At 38.9% G+C, this 15,361-nt stretch overlaps 1 protein-coding gene across 3 annotated transcripts in view; it reads right to left on the bottom strand.

Moving 5' to 3' along the window:
• Positions 1-15,361, bottom strand: part of FSD1L (fibronectin type III and SPRY domain containing 1 like) — an 85,030-nt gene that overhangs the window by 34,811 nt on the left and 34,858 nt on the right. For all 3 annotated transcript variants that reach the window (XM_045296609.1, XM_045296610.1, XM_045296611.1), the window contains exons 4-6: positions 13,024-13,125; positions 5,051-5,073; positions 354-475 (exon numbers count right to left, since the gene is read on the bottom strand). In XM_045296609.1, the coding sequence (XP_045152544.1) occupies positions 354-475; positions 5,051-5,073; positions 13,024-13,125 (247 nt within the window). The remainder of the gene's footprint in view (positions 1-353; positions 476-5,050; positions 5,074-13,023; positions 13,126-15,361) is intronic.

Genomic DNA, 15,361 nt, shown 5'->3' with positions numbered 1-15,361 from the left:
GGGGGTTGTCATCACAACACGAGGAACTGTATGAAAGGGTCACAGCATTAGGAAGGTTGAGAACCACTGCCTAGAAGGATAACATTCACGTCTTACCAAAGAAGAATATGAGGCTGAGCTCAGTATTTCACACTATTCTGCTTCCCTTTGCCAAACCAGAGCAAAAATACACCTTAGCAGGATATTAAAAAATGGATTTTGTACCACCACTAAATAATTCTGGAAAGGATCAAGTTCAATGATCCTTGAACAGACTAATGAAAAGGTATAAGCCTTTTCTTTCAAAATGTTTATATTCCATGTCCATTATGGAACAATCTTGCCGGAAAAAAAGAAATCACACAAAACTTTACCTGGCAGGAACTTCAAAGTCTGCAGCATCTGTCTTTCCTGAGAGAAATCCACCATCAAGTGAGTCATGTTGTCACTGACCTTTGGTTTCAAAGAAAGGCGAAAGGCGGGTGCCATTGTCACTCTATGGCAAACACAAACACACTGTTTTAACACAAAAGAAGTATCAGATTATCTTTTAATTTACAAAGCAAAAGATGGAAATTGTTTTCACCCTACTGATTTCAGGAACTCGAATCAGATAAAGTCCGATAGAAATTTGGTCTTAAGAGTCTTTTAAAAATTAATTAAATGAAAAACTACAGAATATCTTTAATGTCAAAGTATCCTGAAGAGAACTTTTGGCAACGTTCCTCCTTCCAGTTTTATGAAATTCCACATCTATACAAAAATCAGGAATTACTTATCCAGTGTCGGTAATCTTTAACAGACCCAACACTCATCTGAACCTCTGTGCGCACCCTCGCTGCCATCCTATGCCAGCTTGACTCCTTTCCACATGCCACAGAACAAGGGGTACAGATCGCCCGGTTCGCACATTCTCTCTCAGGGGCACAGCTCGCCCGCATACCCTGCAGTCAGAGGAGCGGTACCGTTACCAGGAGTGTGGAGTGTAGCACCTGCTTAAGACAGAGCAGGGATGTGGACAGACAGACGTGAAATCATGACCAATGGACCATACAAGAAGATGTCACTCTGACGTACGGACATCAGCTACAGAGAAGGATACTACAAGAAAAAGTCCTGTGAGACCATCTGCCGTCAACATTACGGGGATAAACGTGTAAAGAAAAACAAAAACAAAAGTCATATAATACCTCACTCATGGGGAAACTGTGACGTCAATAAGTACTGGAGATTAAAAGAAATCCTCATATGCTATGAATTTGCAATTTTATGTCAAATTTTGAATTTTCATATTCTAGTAATTTTCCAAAAATACCACAATGTAACTCCCCTTATCTTTGATCAAAGGAGGATACAGAGAGGCTATTCGTGAATGTTGTCCGACTAGCGTACAATGGGGAAAATGAACTCCTCAGAGCCTAGGACGGACTAAGGAAATACGAAGCCTTTTCAGGCAAATCAAACAACTCTGGTGTAGTGGTTGCACACTGGGCTGCAATCCGCATGGTCGCAAATGCGAAACCACCATCAGCCCTCTGGGAGAAAGACTGTACTTTCTAGTTCCCTCAACAGTTAGTCTTGGAAACCTGCAGGGGTCACTATGAGTCAGCACTGACTCGATGGCAATGAGTATCTTACAGATCAATAAGCTACACGAGATCTACTAACTTTTTCTGCATCGTTATTTTATTTCATCTTAAAGATACAGAAGTAACCACTTGACAGGAAAAATGAATGCAAACAGCTGATCTGTTTATCAATAAAGTACTATATTAAAATATAACTTATAAAGCAAATTCAACTTACTGAGTGTTTACTATATTATTAAGCATAATGCTGAGTATTCCACACACACGATTTTAAGCTATTGATTCTCAAATAATGAAATTTCAAACCATACCAACAGGTAGTTACAAAAACAGACAATGTATTCTGTATGTTGTTCCTTAAAGTCCCAAGTATCTTTTTGTTTGGCTGTGGCCACTTCTAGAAGAGTGCTGGCGATGCACTGAGTCACGCACTGGGTTGCGAGTCCAAATGTCAGTGGGTCAAACAAGCCAGCCACTCCGTGGGGTAAAGACGAGGCTGTCTGTTCCCATACAGATGTACAGCCTCAAAGACCTTGGGGAGCAGTTTCACTGTCCTATAGGGTTGGGATTGGTCAAAATCGTCTCAATAGGCAGTGGGGGCTGGGTGTAGAAGAGCTTTATTCAGAGTGGGTACTCAATAACTATAGATTGAATCAGTAAATGGGGTCAAAACTACTTGGTTTCTTCTGTACCTGAACAACTATTTAAATGTTTACTGAGAACTATTGAGAAAAATATATCAAAAAGTATTTTAGGGAATTTTCAATCCGAAATCTATAAAAGTTAATGTAGAATGACACCATGGAAAAAAAAGGATATTCCACCAAAGTACATTAGAAATGGTTACCAAAGCGTAAAATAATCATTAATCTTATTTTCTAGTCTGTATCTCTAGGAATCCAAGTAGTTTTATAATATTATGTATTCTTTTTCAAATCATGGAACTATTATTGGTGAACAGAATGCACTCAAGACAACAGTGGCTCACAGCCCAAGCAATCTAAGACTCACAGTACTTCTCGACACTAACGGACCCATGTGGTGTGGGTGTGTTTTCATGCCCCTGGACTTTATTTCTAACAGCAGAAACTGAGTAACAAGGGCTCCTTCCGCCGGTATTTTCCCTCTACATTTTTTGCAAAGAAAGTAACTGCAAAAATCTGGATAAGTTTTAATTTCCTCAACCTACCAACCTAATTACCTTGATTTTCAAGAATAACTTTCATAATATAGTTCAATTAATCACCTTCCAACATTACTAAGTACCCGTAAGTATGAACGAATGATTCGTAAAGTTTTAAAGATTTGCTTTTATTTTTGCCTTTATTTTGTGCCTTTATTTTTTCCTCATCCTTGACTTACTCCTGCATGGCTTGTCACAGCAAATGATGAATATTAAGTTCTCATAGATACTTACATTTTTACATCTTTTACTCTTCTCAGGTACCACAAGCTTTTCTTTAAAAAGCCCTCTCTATCATCATAAAAGGAATACATCTTGTGTGTGTGTGTGTATGTGTGTGTGCGCACAAGTAATTAATTTATTACGATTGTTTAAATTATTTTTCTCTTATAAAATAGCAATGCTAGAAATCTAGACCTTTGCTCCCTGGAAGAGTGACTGACAAATAAATCAGAGATGCTTGGACATTAAGAAGGTAAAACTCATGTTTTAGTGATTACGAGGGCTAGGGAGAAGGAAGAATAGGTAGTTAATGCTTAATGGATACTGAGTTTGTTTGGGGTGATGGAAAAGCTCTGGCAACAGTGATGATGATTGTGCAACAATGGGAATGTAAGTGATGTCACTGAATTGTAAATTAAAAAATGGTTAAAATAGCAACAAGGAAAAGAAAGAAAGCTTTCCCACAATTAAGCTTAGACTCAGAAATTTTCCCTTAGCAGAAAGTAAAAATTTTACAGAGTTCTCCGGGGCAGATAATAGGAGATTAGCTCAGTACTGATGAGATCACGACAAAAAGCTGACTGGAGACAAGAAGCAAAAACAGACAAGCTCAGGAAAGAAGACACTGAGCCATCAAGACTGGCCATAAGATGAACTCCTGACAAACAAGCCTGAATACAAAGAAAGACGTCAGGTGAAGACAGGAATTGGGGTGCACAAAGCCAGAAAGATCCATAGAGAGGAGGAAGATTTCTGCAGTCTCCCAAAGTTATCCTGTTAGGAAGTGACTTCCCCAACCAGAAAAATCAGAGACCAGACTCAAATTAGTGAAGTCAAGAGGAGGTGGGTGAAAACAGGCAGTGTAATCTAGCCAGAGGAGATGGATTACACACGGTGAAGTCTAGCAGGCAGACCCCCAAGCTACCTCATGCAAAAAGACCGAGCTATGTAGCGTCCGTTCCTTACAGTCAATAGACTGTTCACTGCAAACTTTCCATAATTCCCCTTCTCCAAAACCTTCTACAGCCAGAACTTAGGAAACGACCCATCCTAATCCACTCTCTGGTATATAATATACATAATATACACAAATACAAAAATTACTTAATATTTGTGCTGAGAATGGTGTAAAGTACCATGTGAATTTCTCCTCTAGTCAAATAAAAGACCATGAGAGAAATGGAGATGAGAGTCAAATTTCAGCTAAGATTTCCGACAGACCCTAGTTTCCACACAATCCATAATGAATCATTTTGGGAACTGGCTGATGCCTGAATTATCCATGATTCCGCGCAGTCATGGAGGAGCTGCCCCGTTTAGAGACTCTCATCTCCGCAGATGAAGAAGCCTTCGGGGACAATTCTACCACAGTCAATTCTTAGTGACTCGCCGAGCATGTCAAAACGATCCCTTTTGTTGAAACTCATCCCAAATGTCGTCAACAGTTCCGGTAGACCTTTGGGGTGTTTGTTAACAAGTAATCCATTCCCTTTCTTCATCCTGGCTCCATCAGTGGGAAGATCTTTGAAGCTAAAACCTTTCATCGTTTTCTCTCATTTTCTGCTGGTAGAAACGATATAGCAGTGGCATTAGAGGAGAAGGGGCTGGCACCAGGACCAGGCTGGAATTAGTGTGCAAAGGTGTTAAGGAGGGCCGGGAAGGAGCTTTGGCTCCTGAGGAGGACTCAAAATGCTGCAACTTCTCAGAAAATAAGACACTCGCATTTAAAATCAAAAGCAAGGAAAAATGCATTCCAAGAATATAAACATATTTCAAACTATTCAGAACGGTTCCCAACTGTTAGTATAGCTAATTAAGAATTGTGCTACAACTAACTATATTAAACCAGAAATGAAATTCTTTGGGAAGTACACATTTTTCCACAGCTAAGTTTTTAAAAAAAATAAAGCTGCTATATTGATTATTCAAAGGAAACATACAGAGGACATTGTTTTTAGTACTTAGCAACTAAGTATTTTGTAATCAACAGGATTCTAATAAAAAAAACTGCTTATGAATTTCATTTCTGACTTCAATATCAAGACTTTTAATAAAAATGTAGGTTTTTATACCATACCTATCCTTGATCTGTCTGGCAGCCTTGGAGCAAGTCAGGGAGAAGAGAAAGAAGGCAGTTAGTGCTTTTCATGCAAGTTTCAATGGCAGTGACATGCAAGAAAGTTAGGATATAAACCCTGCAATAGATTAGTTCATATTCACCAAAATATAAATTACAGAAACGTGTATAGTGCACATAAACTTGCATAATGTGATGTCAGAATTATCGAAAGCTCAGACTTGTGCATAAGTCACCTTTATTTTTTTATTATTTATTTTTCATAAGTCACCTTTGAAAGAAGGAAAATGTCACACTACAAATGAATTCTTGATGACGGAAAATGTTTTCTTTTACCTTAAGATCATTAAAGTACACCTTGACTTTCTCCCCTTCAATTGGACGCGCATCTAGAATACGCAGCCTCCTTCTTGGGGCACATATTTCCATGTATCCTGAATTATACAGTTTAAATCTGGTCTCCAGTTTCTTCCTAGCGTTCTCTTTCACAACTACTGTTGGTAAACACTGGTTGATCCAAGTTTTCTTTAGATGCCTCCACAGGATAAGGACTTTGGACTCTTGAGAGCTTGTCTTATTACATATAAAACTAGGCTCCAGTGCTATAATCCTCTACACAACTGCAAAACTTCAGAGTAGGAGACTTGAGAAAGACTTTTCGCACGAGGGACTTGCCCGCTGATGTCGTTATATAAGCTGCTACTTCAAACCACTGTGCGTAAAGACATGTCTCCTTTTTATTTTTGAGAGTGCTATCACAAGTTTGGGAAGGAGACAGTTATGACTTGGTACTGTATCCTCCTGTAAAACCCTTACAACCACCGTTGTCCCATATACTTATATATAGTATAACTCACTGCCATGGAGTCAGTTCTGGCTCATCACGACCGCACAGGACAGGCTAGGGCTGCCTCTGTGGGTTTCGGAGTCTGTAACTCTTTACGAGAGTAGAAAGTGCCACCTTTCTCCTTAGGAGTGGCTAGGTTTTTGTTTGTTTTGTTAATTTTGTAGTTTGCAGTGCAACGCATAATCCACTATACCACGAAGGATCCTGTATAATATGTATAAATAAAAGATTTTCCTGCACTCACCAATGGAGTTGGTGATACATCTGTTGTATGTCATGACTGTTTTGCTCAACACTCTATCCCGAACATACTGTTTAGCACACAGAATCAATACTTGTGGTCAGTTGCCATTGACTTGGTTCTGACGCACACTGATGCTAGGCACAAGAGACTGCCTTGTTTTATGCCATCCTCACGATTGTTGCTGTGTTCAAAACCACTGTTGCAGCCGCTGTGTCAATCCATCTTGATGAGGGATTTCCTCTTTTCCCCGACTCTCAATCATGATGCAATACTAATACCTACTTGATTAAATTGAACATAAATTTGATGTCCTATTGCCTCTTTCCTTCAGCACTATTATTATTATTATTCATACTTTTTATTGGTCATTTTTATACCTACTTTCTATGTGAAAGACCACACTGAGAATTTGAAGACCGGCACTACCACTAATCAATTCTGCGACCTTGTACAATCAGTACCTGGTTATGAATGTGATCTTTCCTAACTGTATCTTTAAGTGGAATCTGTAGGTGAGGCAGCGCAGGCGCATATTGTTCATATTTAGCTTTACTTTAGGTCAGCAGTTTGGATCCACTGGCCGCTCCAGAGGGCAGAGATGAGGCCGTTCGACTTTGCCAGGGAGCAGTTCTACTCTGTCCTATAGGTTTGTTATGCGTTGAAGTAGACTCAATGGCAGGGCCTTTTTAGTTTACAAAAAGGCTCAAAGCCTTTTCAGTGACTTAGACACAGTAAAGGTGACTGTGATGAAGTCTGTGCTGAAGGGCTGGTTCAGTCAACTTCTATTATACCCTGCCAGGTGAGGGAAAATTGACATGACATTAAAGGGCAAGGAGGACTTGTCCGGAAGTCAGATACTAACTGTTCTACTTCTTTATTAAGAGATTTGGATACTTATTCTTTCTAAAATTGCAGTTCCATATTCTAGGAGGGGGGAAGGGTTCGAAAATTAGTGGTAAAATGGAATTAAAAGATAATGGAAGAGGGGGGATGCTCTAAAAGTGATGTAGTAATGATTGTACAACTGTCCTTGATATGACTGAATGACTGAGCTATTGAATTTGGGGGGGGGGGGGATCATGGGACATTTTCCACGAACTTTTTGAAGCATCCTCCCATAACAAGCCAACTAAACTCTGTGGCATTTAGAATTTGTGGCCTAAATCAGGTCTTATTCCTGTGGTTACAGGAATAAAAAATGTGAAGAGGGCCAATGATATGATTTTTTTTAAACTACACGTACTTTCCTTACAGCTGGATTTACAAACCAAAGATTTGGGCTGCGGCGAGAGGGGATCGACTCTGCTACTGATGTCCTTACACCTGGCAGAAATGCCACTAGCACCCGCTTGGCCTCTTTCTAACTCATTTCCCTGAAGAGATCACATGAAGAGCAAAAAGGGAGAGGAACAGTTCAGCCTGTTCTCTTGGTCGCTTACTTGCTCAGAAATCCCGAATGCTTTTGCCTTCTATGTCACAGTTTAACTAAAACAGAGACCTGAGGTAACCTAGTGCTGCCTGTACCTGGGTGGGTACAATGGTTCAGTAGCAGGAGGGTTATCCATTGATATGACCTATTCTTCAATTGCAGCCTATCAGCTTCATTCTTTTATTTTTCCACTGGTTTAGAACTTGGCTAGCATTACTTACCAGCCATCCTCAAATAAGCCAACAATAAAACATCACTATTATTTTTTAAATAACTCTAAGTGGCCATTTTTATTTTGTGTTGCGTGAGTATGTGCTTGCACACAAAGCTTACATGGTAGGGCTTCACATACTCAGCCTGTGTTTGAACAATGCAAGCAATAAATTAAAAGCCGATAGTCTAGCGAAAACCGTTGTGATTGAAGTATGTACAAGCAACATATTCAACTGGCCAAACTGAAAACCCTGTAGCTTCTCTTTCACCTAAATTAACATTTTACTTCGTATACTGTATAAATGCACAAAGGATTAAGAACTTATCCTGCGTGATAAAAGGGTAGACAGTACCAGGCCCAAGTTCAAGAAATGTCTTCAGTCAAAATAGATTATTACATCTTTTTCCTGGAATTTCTTTTCCAGAAGCCAAAAGCTGTCCAAAAGATACATGTGACAACTGCGCTCCATTCTTCTTTCAATGTCAAGAGTGGTGTTTTTCTCAAAATATCTCTGTTTACAGGTACAAGCTGGTCCCAGGATTTACCACGATCTATCTCTAACGCATTTCTTTTCATACACATAATTCCCGACAGTGAGTTCCGAAGAGGCCTTAGTAGGCGCTTTGACTGTTTGGGGTCATGGCTCTGTTCGTTACTGGAAAGCCTCCAAGAAGCATCAGTCGCATTCCTTTGCTCAGCACAACTATTTAGATCTACTGAAATCTGGCTTCCCAACCACACTTCCTTCCTCTTTATTTGCAAGAGGCTGCTCTTCTCTCCTCCCACCCCCTTCATCGCTCAGATACTTGTCTCCAAAGCAAATCTTACAATTCTGACCTTTAATTTTATTGGTCATAGCAATTGGTCACCTAAGACCAAACTTTTAAAAGTAGAACTACCATAAGAGCACACAGAATAAGAAGAATCACAAATAATTACTAATTAAATATGAAGAAATAAAATCCAAATCCTCTATGTAAATTACAAACTAGTTTCTTCTGTAAATGTGTCCAGTACTTTGAAGATTATGCACTACTGCTTTTACAAGGAGGTCTGGTGATGTGGTGGTTAAGGGTCTGTCTGCGAAGCAAAAGGCCGGCGGTTCGAGCCCGAGACAGATGTGGCAGTCTGCCTCTGTAAAGACCAAAGCCTTCGAAACTACGTGGTAGTCACCCTCTGTCCTCTATGCTCACTGGACTGCAAAGGTTTGGTTTTTTTGGTTTGACTATTTCTGTAGATAAATTAAAGAGGTAAATCTGAAATAATTCTCTTAATGCAGTAGCTAACTGAATTGAATAGGCAAGCTTTTGAAACACATTTAAAATGGGAATAATGATAAAATAAGGACATGTAAGACCTTGCTTACTGTACTCACCTGCCTAAACAGAACAAAATAAGATTTCTAAATCTGCTGTCCATCATCAGAAAGTTTGAAATTGATCAACAAAAAATTAGGAGCATTATGGTGCGGTTTAAGATATTTGCATAACTTTTTCAGGACTCCGAGTTCCAACATCTTTGAGCTCTCAAAGTCCATCATTATTCTCCTAACCTGTAGATAATTGAATTATAAAATTTGTCTGTTGACTCAGAAATGTTAACTAGATTTACTTCACTTCGGTGTGTTAATAAATACATACATGGAATCATCTAAATATCAAATAGAGGCTGAAATGCAGGAAGAAGCGGAAAGCAGAGTTTGCTGTGATCACCCAAACCCACAGCCGGCAAGCTGACTCTGACTAGGCGCGGCCCTGTAGAGGGTTTCGGAGGCCACAAGTCTTTTCAGGAAGAGATACTCTCGTCTTTCTTCCCAGGAGCAGCTGGTAGGTTTGAACTGCCAACCAGCACAAACTGTAACAGTGGCCCCCGAGAAAGCCCTGTACACATGGTCAAAAATAAGAATAACCATGTTCTGGACTGATCATTGCTAGAAGAGACATACTAAGACTGTGAAGCTAAACCTGGTAAACAGAAGGAGGCATACACAGTACGTGCGTGACTTATTTTCACCTTGATTTGCAGTAGAGTCCAGTAGAGTTTCCAGTTAAAAATCTGAATGTGAGACAACACTACAGAGCTCTTCAAGTCTTATTCAAATGCTCAATATTGTTTTTATGTCAGATTTTCCTATCAGATTTGGCACAGTTCATTTTGTGATATCATCTCAAGGTAATCTCTAAAATTGACTTAGGGGCGAATACTTAGTGCTTTTAAAAAAGTTTGCAATACAGTGTAAGAGATGAAATATCAATCATAATATATAATTGATCAAGGATTCACAGTGGCGGGAGGGTGGGGGCGGGAGAGGAAAACAAAGGAGCTGATACCGAGAGCTCAAGTAGAAAGTAAATGTTTTGGAAATGCTGATGGCAACATATGTAAAAGGGTGCTTAATAAAATTGAATGATGGATTATTATAATATTTGTAAGAGCCCCCAATAAAACAATTAATAATTTTTAAAGGCTTATAATATAGCATTAAAACGTCAACCCTTAAAACCTATTAAAAGGGTGACGGAGGAGGAGTTTTTGCCCAGGCGGCACTGAATTTACGTTAATGGTGATGGAATCATTTGGAAAAAGGTAACATGAAGAGTATAATCAATGGCACTTAATTATACATGTAGGAGTTGTTGAATTGGAGGATGTTTTATGTATATTTTAGCCACAATTAAAAATAACAATTACTCTAAAAACAATGAGTACAAGAAGAAAATTATCTAGAATTTATTGTGATAATGATTATACAACTCTCTTTGATATGACTAAACTACAGAATCTAGGCAGATGAAGTGCCAATAAAACTTCATAAATGCATATATATTAAGAAATAACTTGGGAGTACAAAGGGGACCTAGTCACAGAGGGTGAAAAAGAGTCTCAAAATGACACTTCTTTAGACAAGCATATCAGCCTCTAGTGAAAAAAAGGCACAGTTGATTTCATATATGGAATAGTAAACCTTATAAGAATTTCTTCTTCCAGATCTCCAGCAATATACTGCTAGTTCACTAAGTAATCTTCAACGTCACCCCTCCCTCTTTTGTCAGCACCTTGGGGTTTGAGGCAAGTCCAATGCAGTTGACGAGAAAAGGGAGCTTCCTGTTTTACCCTAAAGCAAACCATTATCTGGGCAGTATATTTGGATATAGTAAGAAAATAATTGCACGCAGCTCTCATTTAAGTAATTTTAAAGGAGAAACTGAAATTACTGGCTGGAAAAAGAACTTCTCTCACCACATCTCCAACCACTGTTCTGCAACATAGTGATAGAAGACAAGACCCGAACAGCAAGAAGAAAGAAGCAAAGAGGTACATTAAGAAAATATATTGACATCACCTAAGTAATTTAATTTACAGAACCTTTTCCATTTTCAGTCACTGGGCATGAATTTTAACAGAAACAAAACTGGAAAGATAAAGGAAATAGTAAGGAGGGTAGCATATAGGAAGAGGAGGAAAAGGTCGTTGAAAATGGCATATTAAAAAAACTTGGGAAAACTTTTATCAGACCTTATATTAGTGCAACTGAATTCACTTCACTTTACAATTGACCTATCTTCTTCCTCTCTCTCAGTTAGCTGTTCATTCTTGCTCCTATGATTCTGCGTAACCCTAACTGCCCTCCTAGCAGGGGGAATCTATTGACAACTCGGGAATAGAGGGAAAAGAAAACAAAACAATTGCCAAAGTTTCGTAGTACTATGACGAATGCCCTCAGCAAAACAGATGGGCAGGTGGCTGCAACCATGGTCTCAGCAAAGGCCAGTGTGCGGATGACACAGGTGTGCGCTGTGCTTCATTCTGTTGTGCATCACTGTGGGTCGGAACTCACCTGACTGACCTAACAACAACATACACAGACTAAGAGTCAACAGGTTTTAAGAAAGATCGTGGAAAAATAAGTAAATTTAAAAAAAGAAAGATCATGAATGGAGGATATTAACTCTGACTGACGACTCAGACATCTTTTGCTTATAGCATGTTTATTGACTATATTCCAGATATTTCACATTATCACATAAATACTTTCTGGAGAGGGTGATACATCATACTTTTAAAATACTTTATGATACATTTCCTTGATAATCTCTGTATCTATCAGGAGAAAAGGCAAATTTTCTCATAATCCACCTCCAAATTTAAGAATTAGTTTATTGGGGTTTGTAAAAGGACTTTTTGCTTTGATTAATTTTTCAAAAAAATAAATTGTTGAAGTTCAATTTCCAAATAAAAATATATAAGCTACCAAACAGAAGGTTCTTTCCCCTACTTCACATGGTAAATGAAAACATTCGATAGATGCGAATGAATTACAAAGGCAACTTTAATTTAGCTCACTTCATAGTGCATTAAGACCAAGCAAGTAACATCAAACTCAAAGATGGAAGGCACTGATATGACAGCTACTACGTCTATATTTTGCTAATGGTAGACCTTAATAAGACCTGGTAGTAGTGGCTGAGCTATGATCTTCCAGGATGGCAGTTCAAAAACACCAGACAGGGCTTTCTGGTCCCGTTAACAGGTACAGTCTCAGAAGCCTGCGGGGCAGCTCTAACATGTCCTACAGGCCTGCTATGAGGCAGCACGGACGCCAAGGCAGTGAGTTTGGTTTGGGTTTGGTTTAGACCTTAATTTCATACTAATTTCACAAAATATTCTACACCCTTTGAATTTTTATTTAATAAACTAGTAATCATTTTGAAGTGATCCACTTAAACTAAAAGGAGAATCTATACTTCAGAATCTCTTAACATCAGGTGCCAGTTAAAACATTAGCAGACTTCTTGTTCTAGTCTTTAAATTTTAAAAAAGTGTTCAATTAGTCAAGTAAGGAGATATATCTGATCCCAATAGCAAATTTCAAAGTCAGAGCTCATTTGCATCAATTGATGATAGATTTTCCCAACTGACTCTTAGAAAGACATACAAATCTAGATTTTTAACCATGCTAATAGCAATATCATAAAATGTTTAAAATGAAAATATGGCTTGCTGAGGTATACAACTACCACTAAAATTACCAATAGGAAAGTAACTAAAATAGAAAATAGTTTAACTCCTCTGAATCAAGTAGTAAGGCAAAACTTCTACACTGAAATAATTTGTCAATGGCCCTAAGACACACATTCTAAGAATCAAATAATGAAAATAAAAGGGGCACGCACCACACTTTGTATTTTGTCATTTAGTACTAGGCTCTCTGTCTAGTCTTTTCAGTTTGGGTTTGTACCTTTGAAAATTCTTCCGGTTCCTTTATCTCTAGGGACCGGGTCGCGAATTCCAGCAGCTCTTCAGAATTCTCCAGGGCATTATTGCATTGGCTAAGCTGACTCTGAGGGGAGAAAGAAAATGCAACTGTTAAGTAGGTTAGCTAGAGTTGGGAATGTCCGTTAACGCGTGCCCAGAGGGCCAAGCTAGGGGAACAAAGGAGGGGCGCACTGCACATGCCCAGAGGCTTGGATTCCCGTTGGTAGGCAGGGGTAGGCCAGGTGAATTCAATTCAGCCAATGGGGTTGATCAGGGGTCTTCCACCATGCCTCCCCGTGGAATCCTTGAAAAGGCAGAAGTCCAAGTAGAGGAGGGGGACAGAACTTTGGTGCAGAGAGCTTTGGCAGGGCTTTGGGACACTTTTGCGTGACGCGGAGCGGCTTCCAACCAGGCCGCATGTTCGGAAGGAGCTCCACGGTGCCGTGTAAACCTGAAACTTCTAACTTTCATAAAACTCACTTGGATCACGAGCCAGGCTTCGGCGTGAATTCTTTCTCGCGTGGAGCCAAGGGCCGAGGTATATCTAGCTACAGAGAGATCTAACAGAACCACCAAAAGAAAGTTTCCGGTAGCCACTGCAAGCTTGTATATTAAGTTATAATAAACTTACAAGTTTCAGAGCACAGTGAATTTAAAATATTTTAGAGAAATAATGAAGCAACATCATCATGAGCAGTCACAGATAATACATTTGCTTTTTCTGAGTACTTTGTAGCTAAGAGAACTCTTGGCAGAGTAGCTACTAACTACAACACTGGGTTGCTAACTACAAGGTCTGTGATTCAAACCGACCAGCTGCTCGATGGCACAGAAATGAGGCTGTCTGTCTTAAAAGAGTAACAGCCTCAGAGACCCTAAGTAGTCCTTCCACCCTGTTCTATAGGCTCACTATGAGTTGGAATCAACTTGGTGGCAGTGGGTTGCCCTTAACAACTTTTTGTAATTAGTCCAAAATACTACGTAGAGATAAAAATGTTTTCCTTGTTTAAAATATAAAAAGAAAACAAAGCACTCAGAGCAATTTACCAACCCAAACTTACTGACATCGGGTGAATTCTGACTCAGAACCACCCTATAGGACAGAGTAGAACGGCCCCTTTAGGTTTCTGAGGATGTACATTTTTATGGAAGCAGAAAGCCTCATTTTTCTTCAGTGAAGCATCTGGTAGGTTTGAACTGCTACCTTTGTGATTAGCAGCCCAAAATGAAATCCAGTAGGTATGCCACCAAGTCTCCTTAAAGCACTTATAGAAAACTAGTACTAAATTTACTTAAATATTCTTCTCAAACAGGATAATCTAGAATGTATCTACATTTTAAGTTAAAATATTAAAACCAACCTGAAAATAACATCCTCTGTAATGAAAATGTTTTTTAAATTAATTGGGATTTATATATTTTTCCCCATAAATCCCAATTAATTTAAAAAACATTTTCATTACATACATACATATATATATATATATATATCAAGTCATTCCATAGTTCAATCATATCCAGCAGACTAATTATTAAAAACTAATTTTTTAAAAACAGTAACTACTTAAACTTAAGTATTTAACCCTAAGGAAAACCTAGCCCAACGGCCACCAGGGTTCCTTGACTATAATTTAGGTTCATTGAATTGAGAAGATCTTTTTTTTTTAATCCCTTTATTGGGGCGCTTACAACTCTTATAACATTCCATACATCAGTTGTATCAAGCATATTTGTACATACGTTGCCATCATCACTTTCTAAACATTTACTTTCTATTTGAGCCCTTTGTATCAACTCCTCTTTCTTCCCTCCCTTTTCCACCTCCAACCCTCGTTACCCCTTGATAAATGATAAATTAGTATTGTTGTTATATAGTACAATCACCGCTGTCTCCCTTCACCCATGTTTCTGTTGTTCGTCCACCTGGGGGGTGGGGGAGTTATGGGGCAATCATGTTGATCAGTTCCCTCTTCCTCCCCTCCTCCCCCTACTATCCCCTTGCCCTCCTGGTATCAGTACTCCCATTTTTGTTCGTGAGGAGTTTATCTGACCTTGATTCCATATGTTGCAAGTTCTTATCTGTACCAGTGTACATGCTTTGGTCTAGCCAGAACTGAAAGGCAGGAGATTTTTAAAGACTAGAAGCAATCAGCTTACTGCAAGTTTTCTGTTGAAAGATCTTCTATTTTCTTTTCTTTTTAAAAATCATTTTATTGGCGGCTCGTCCAACTCTCATCACAATCCATACATCCATCCATTGTGTCAAGCACATTTGTACATTTGTTGCCATCATCATTCTCAAAACATTTGCTTTCTACTTG

This window comes from Echinops telfairi, unplaced genomic scaffold, assembly GCF_000313985.2.
Source record: "Echinops telfairi isolate 266 unplaced genomic scaffold, ASM31398v2 ScPeMD7_7410;HRSCAF=8448, whole genome shotgun sequence".
In the NCBI taxonomy this organism is placed as follows: Eukaryota; Metazoa; Chordata; class Mammalia; order Afrosoricida; family Tenrecidae; genus Echinops; species Echinops telfairi.
Note: the sequence above shows the minus strand (reverse complement) of the source record. Positions and strands in the feature narration are given on the sequence as shown.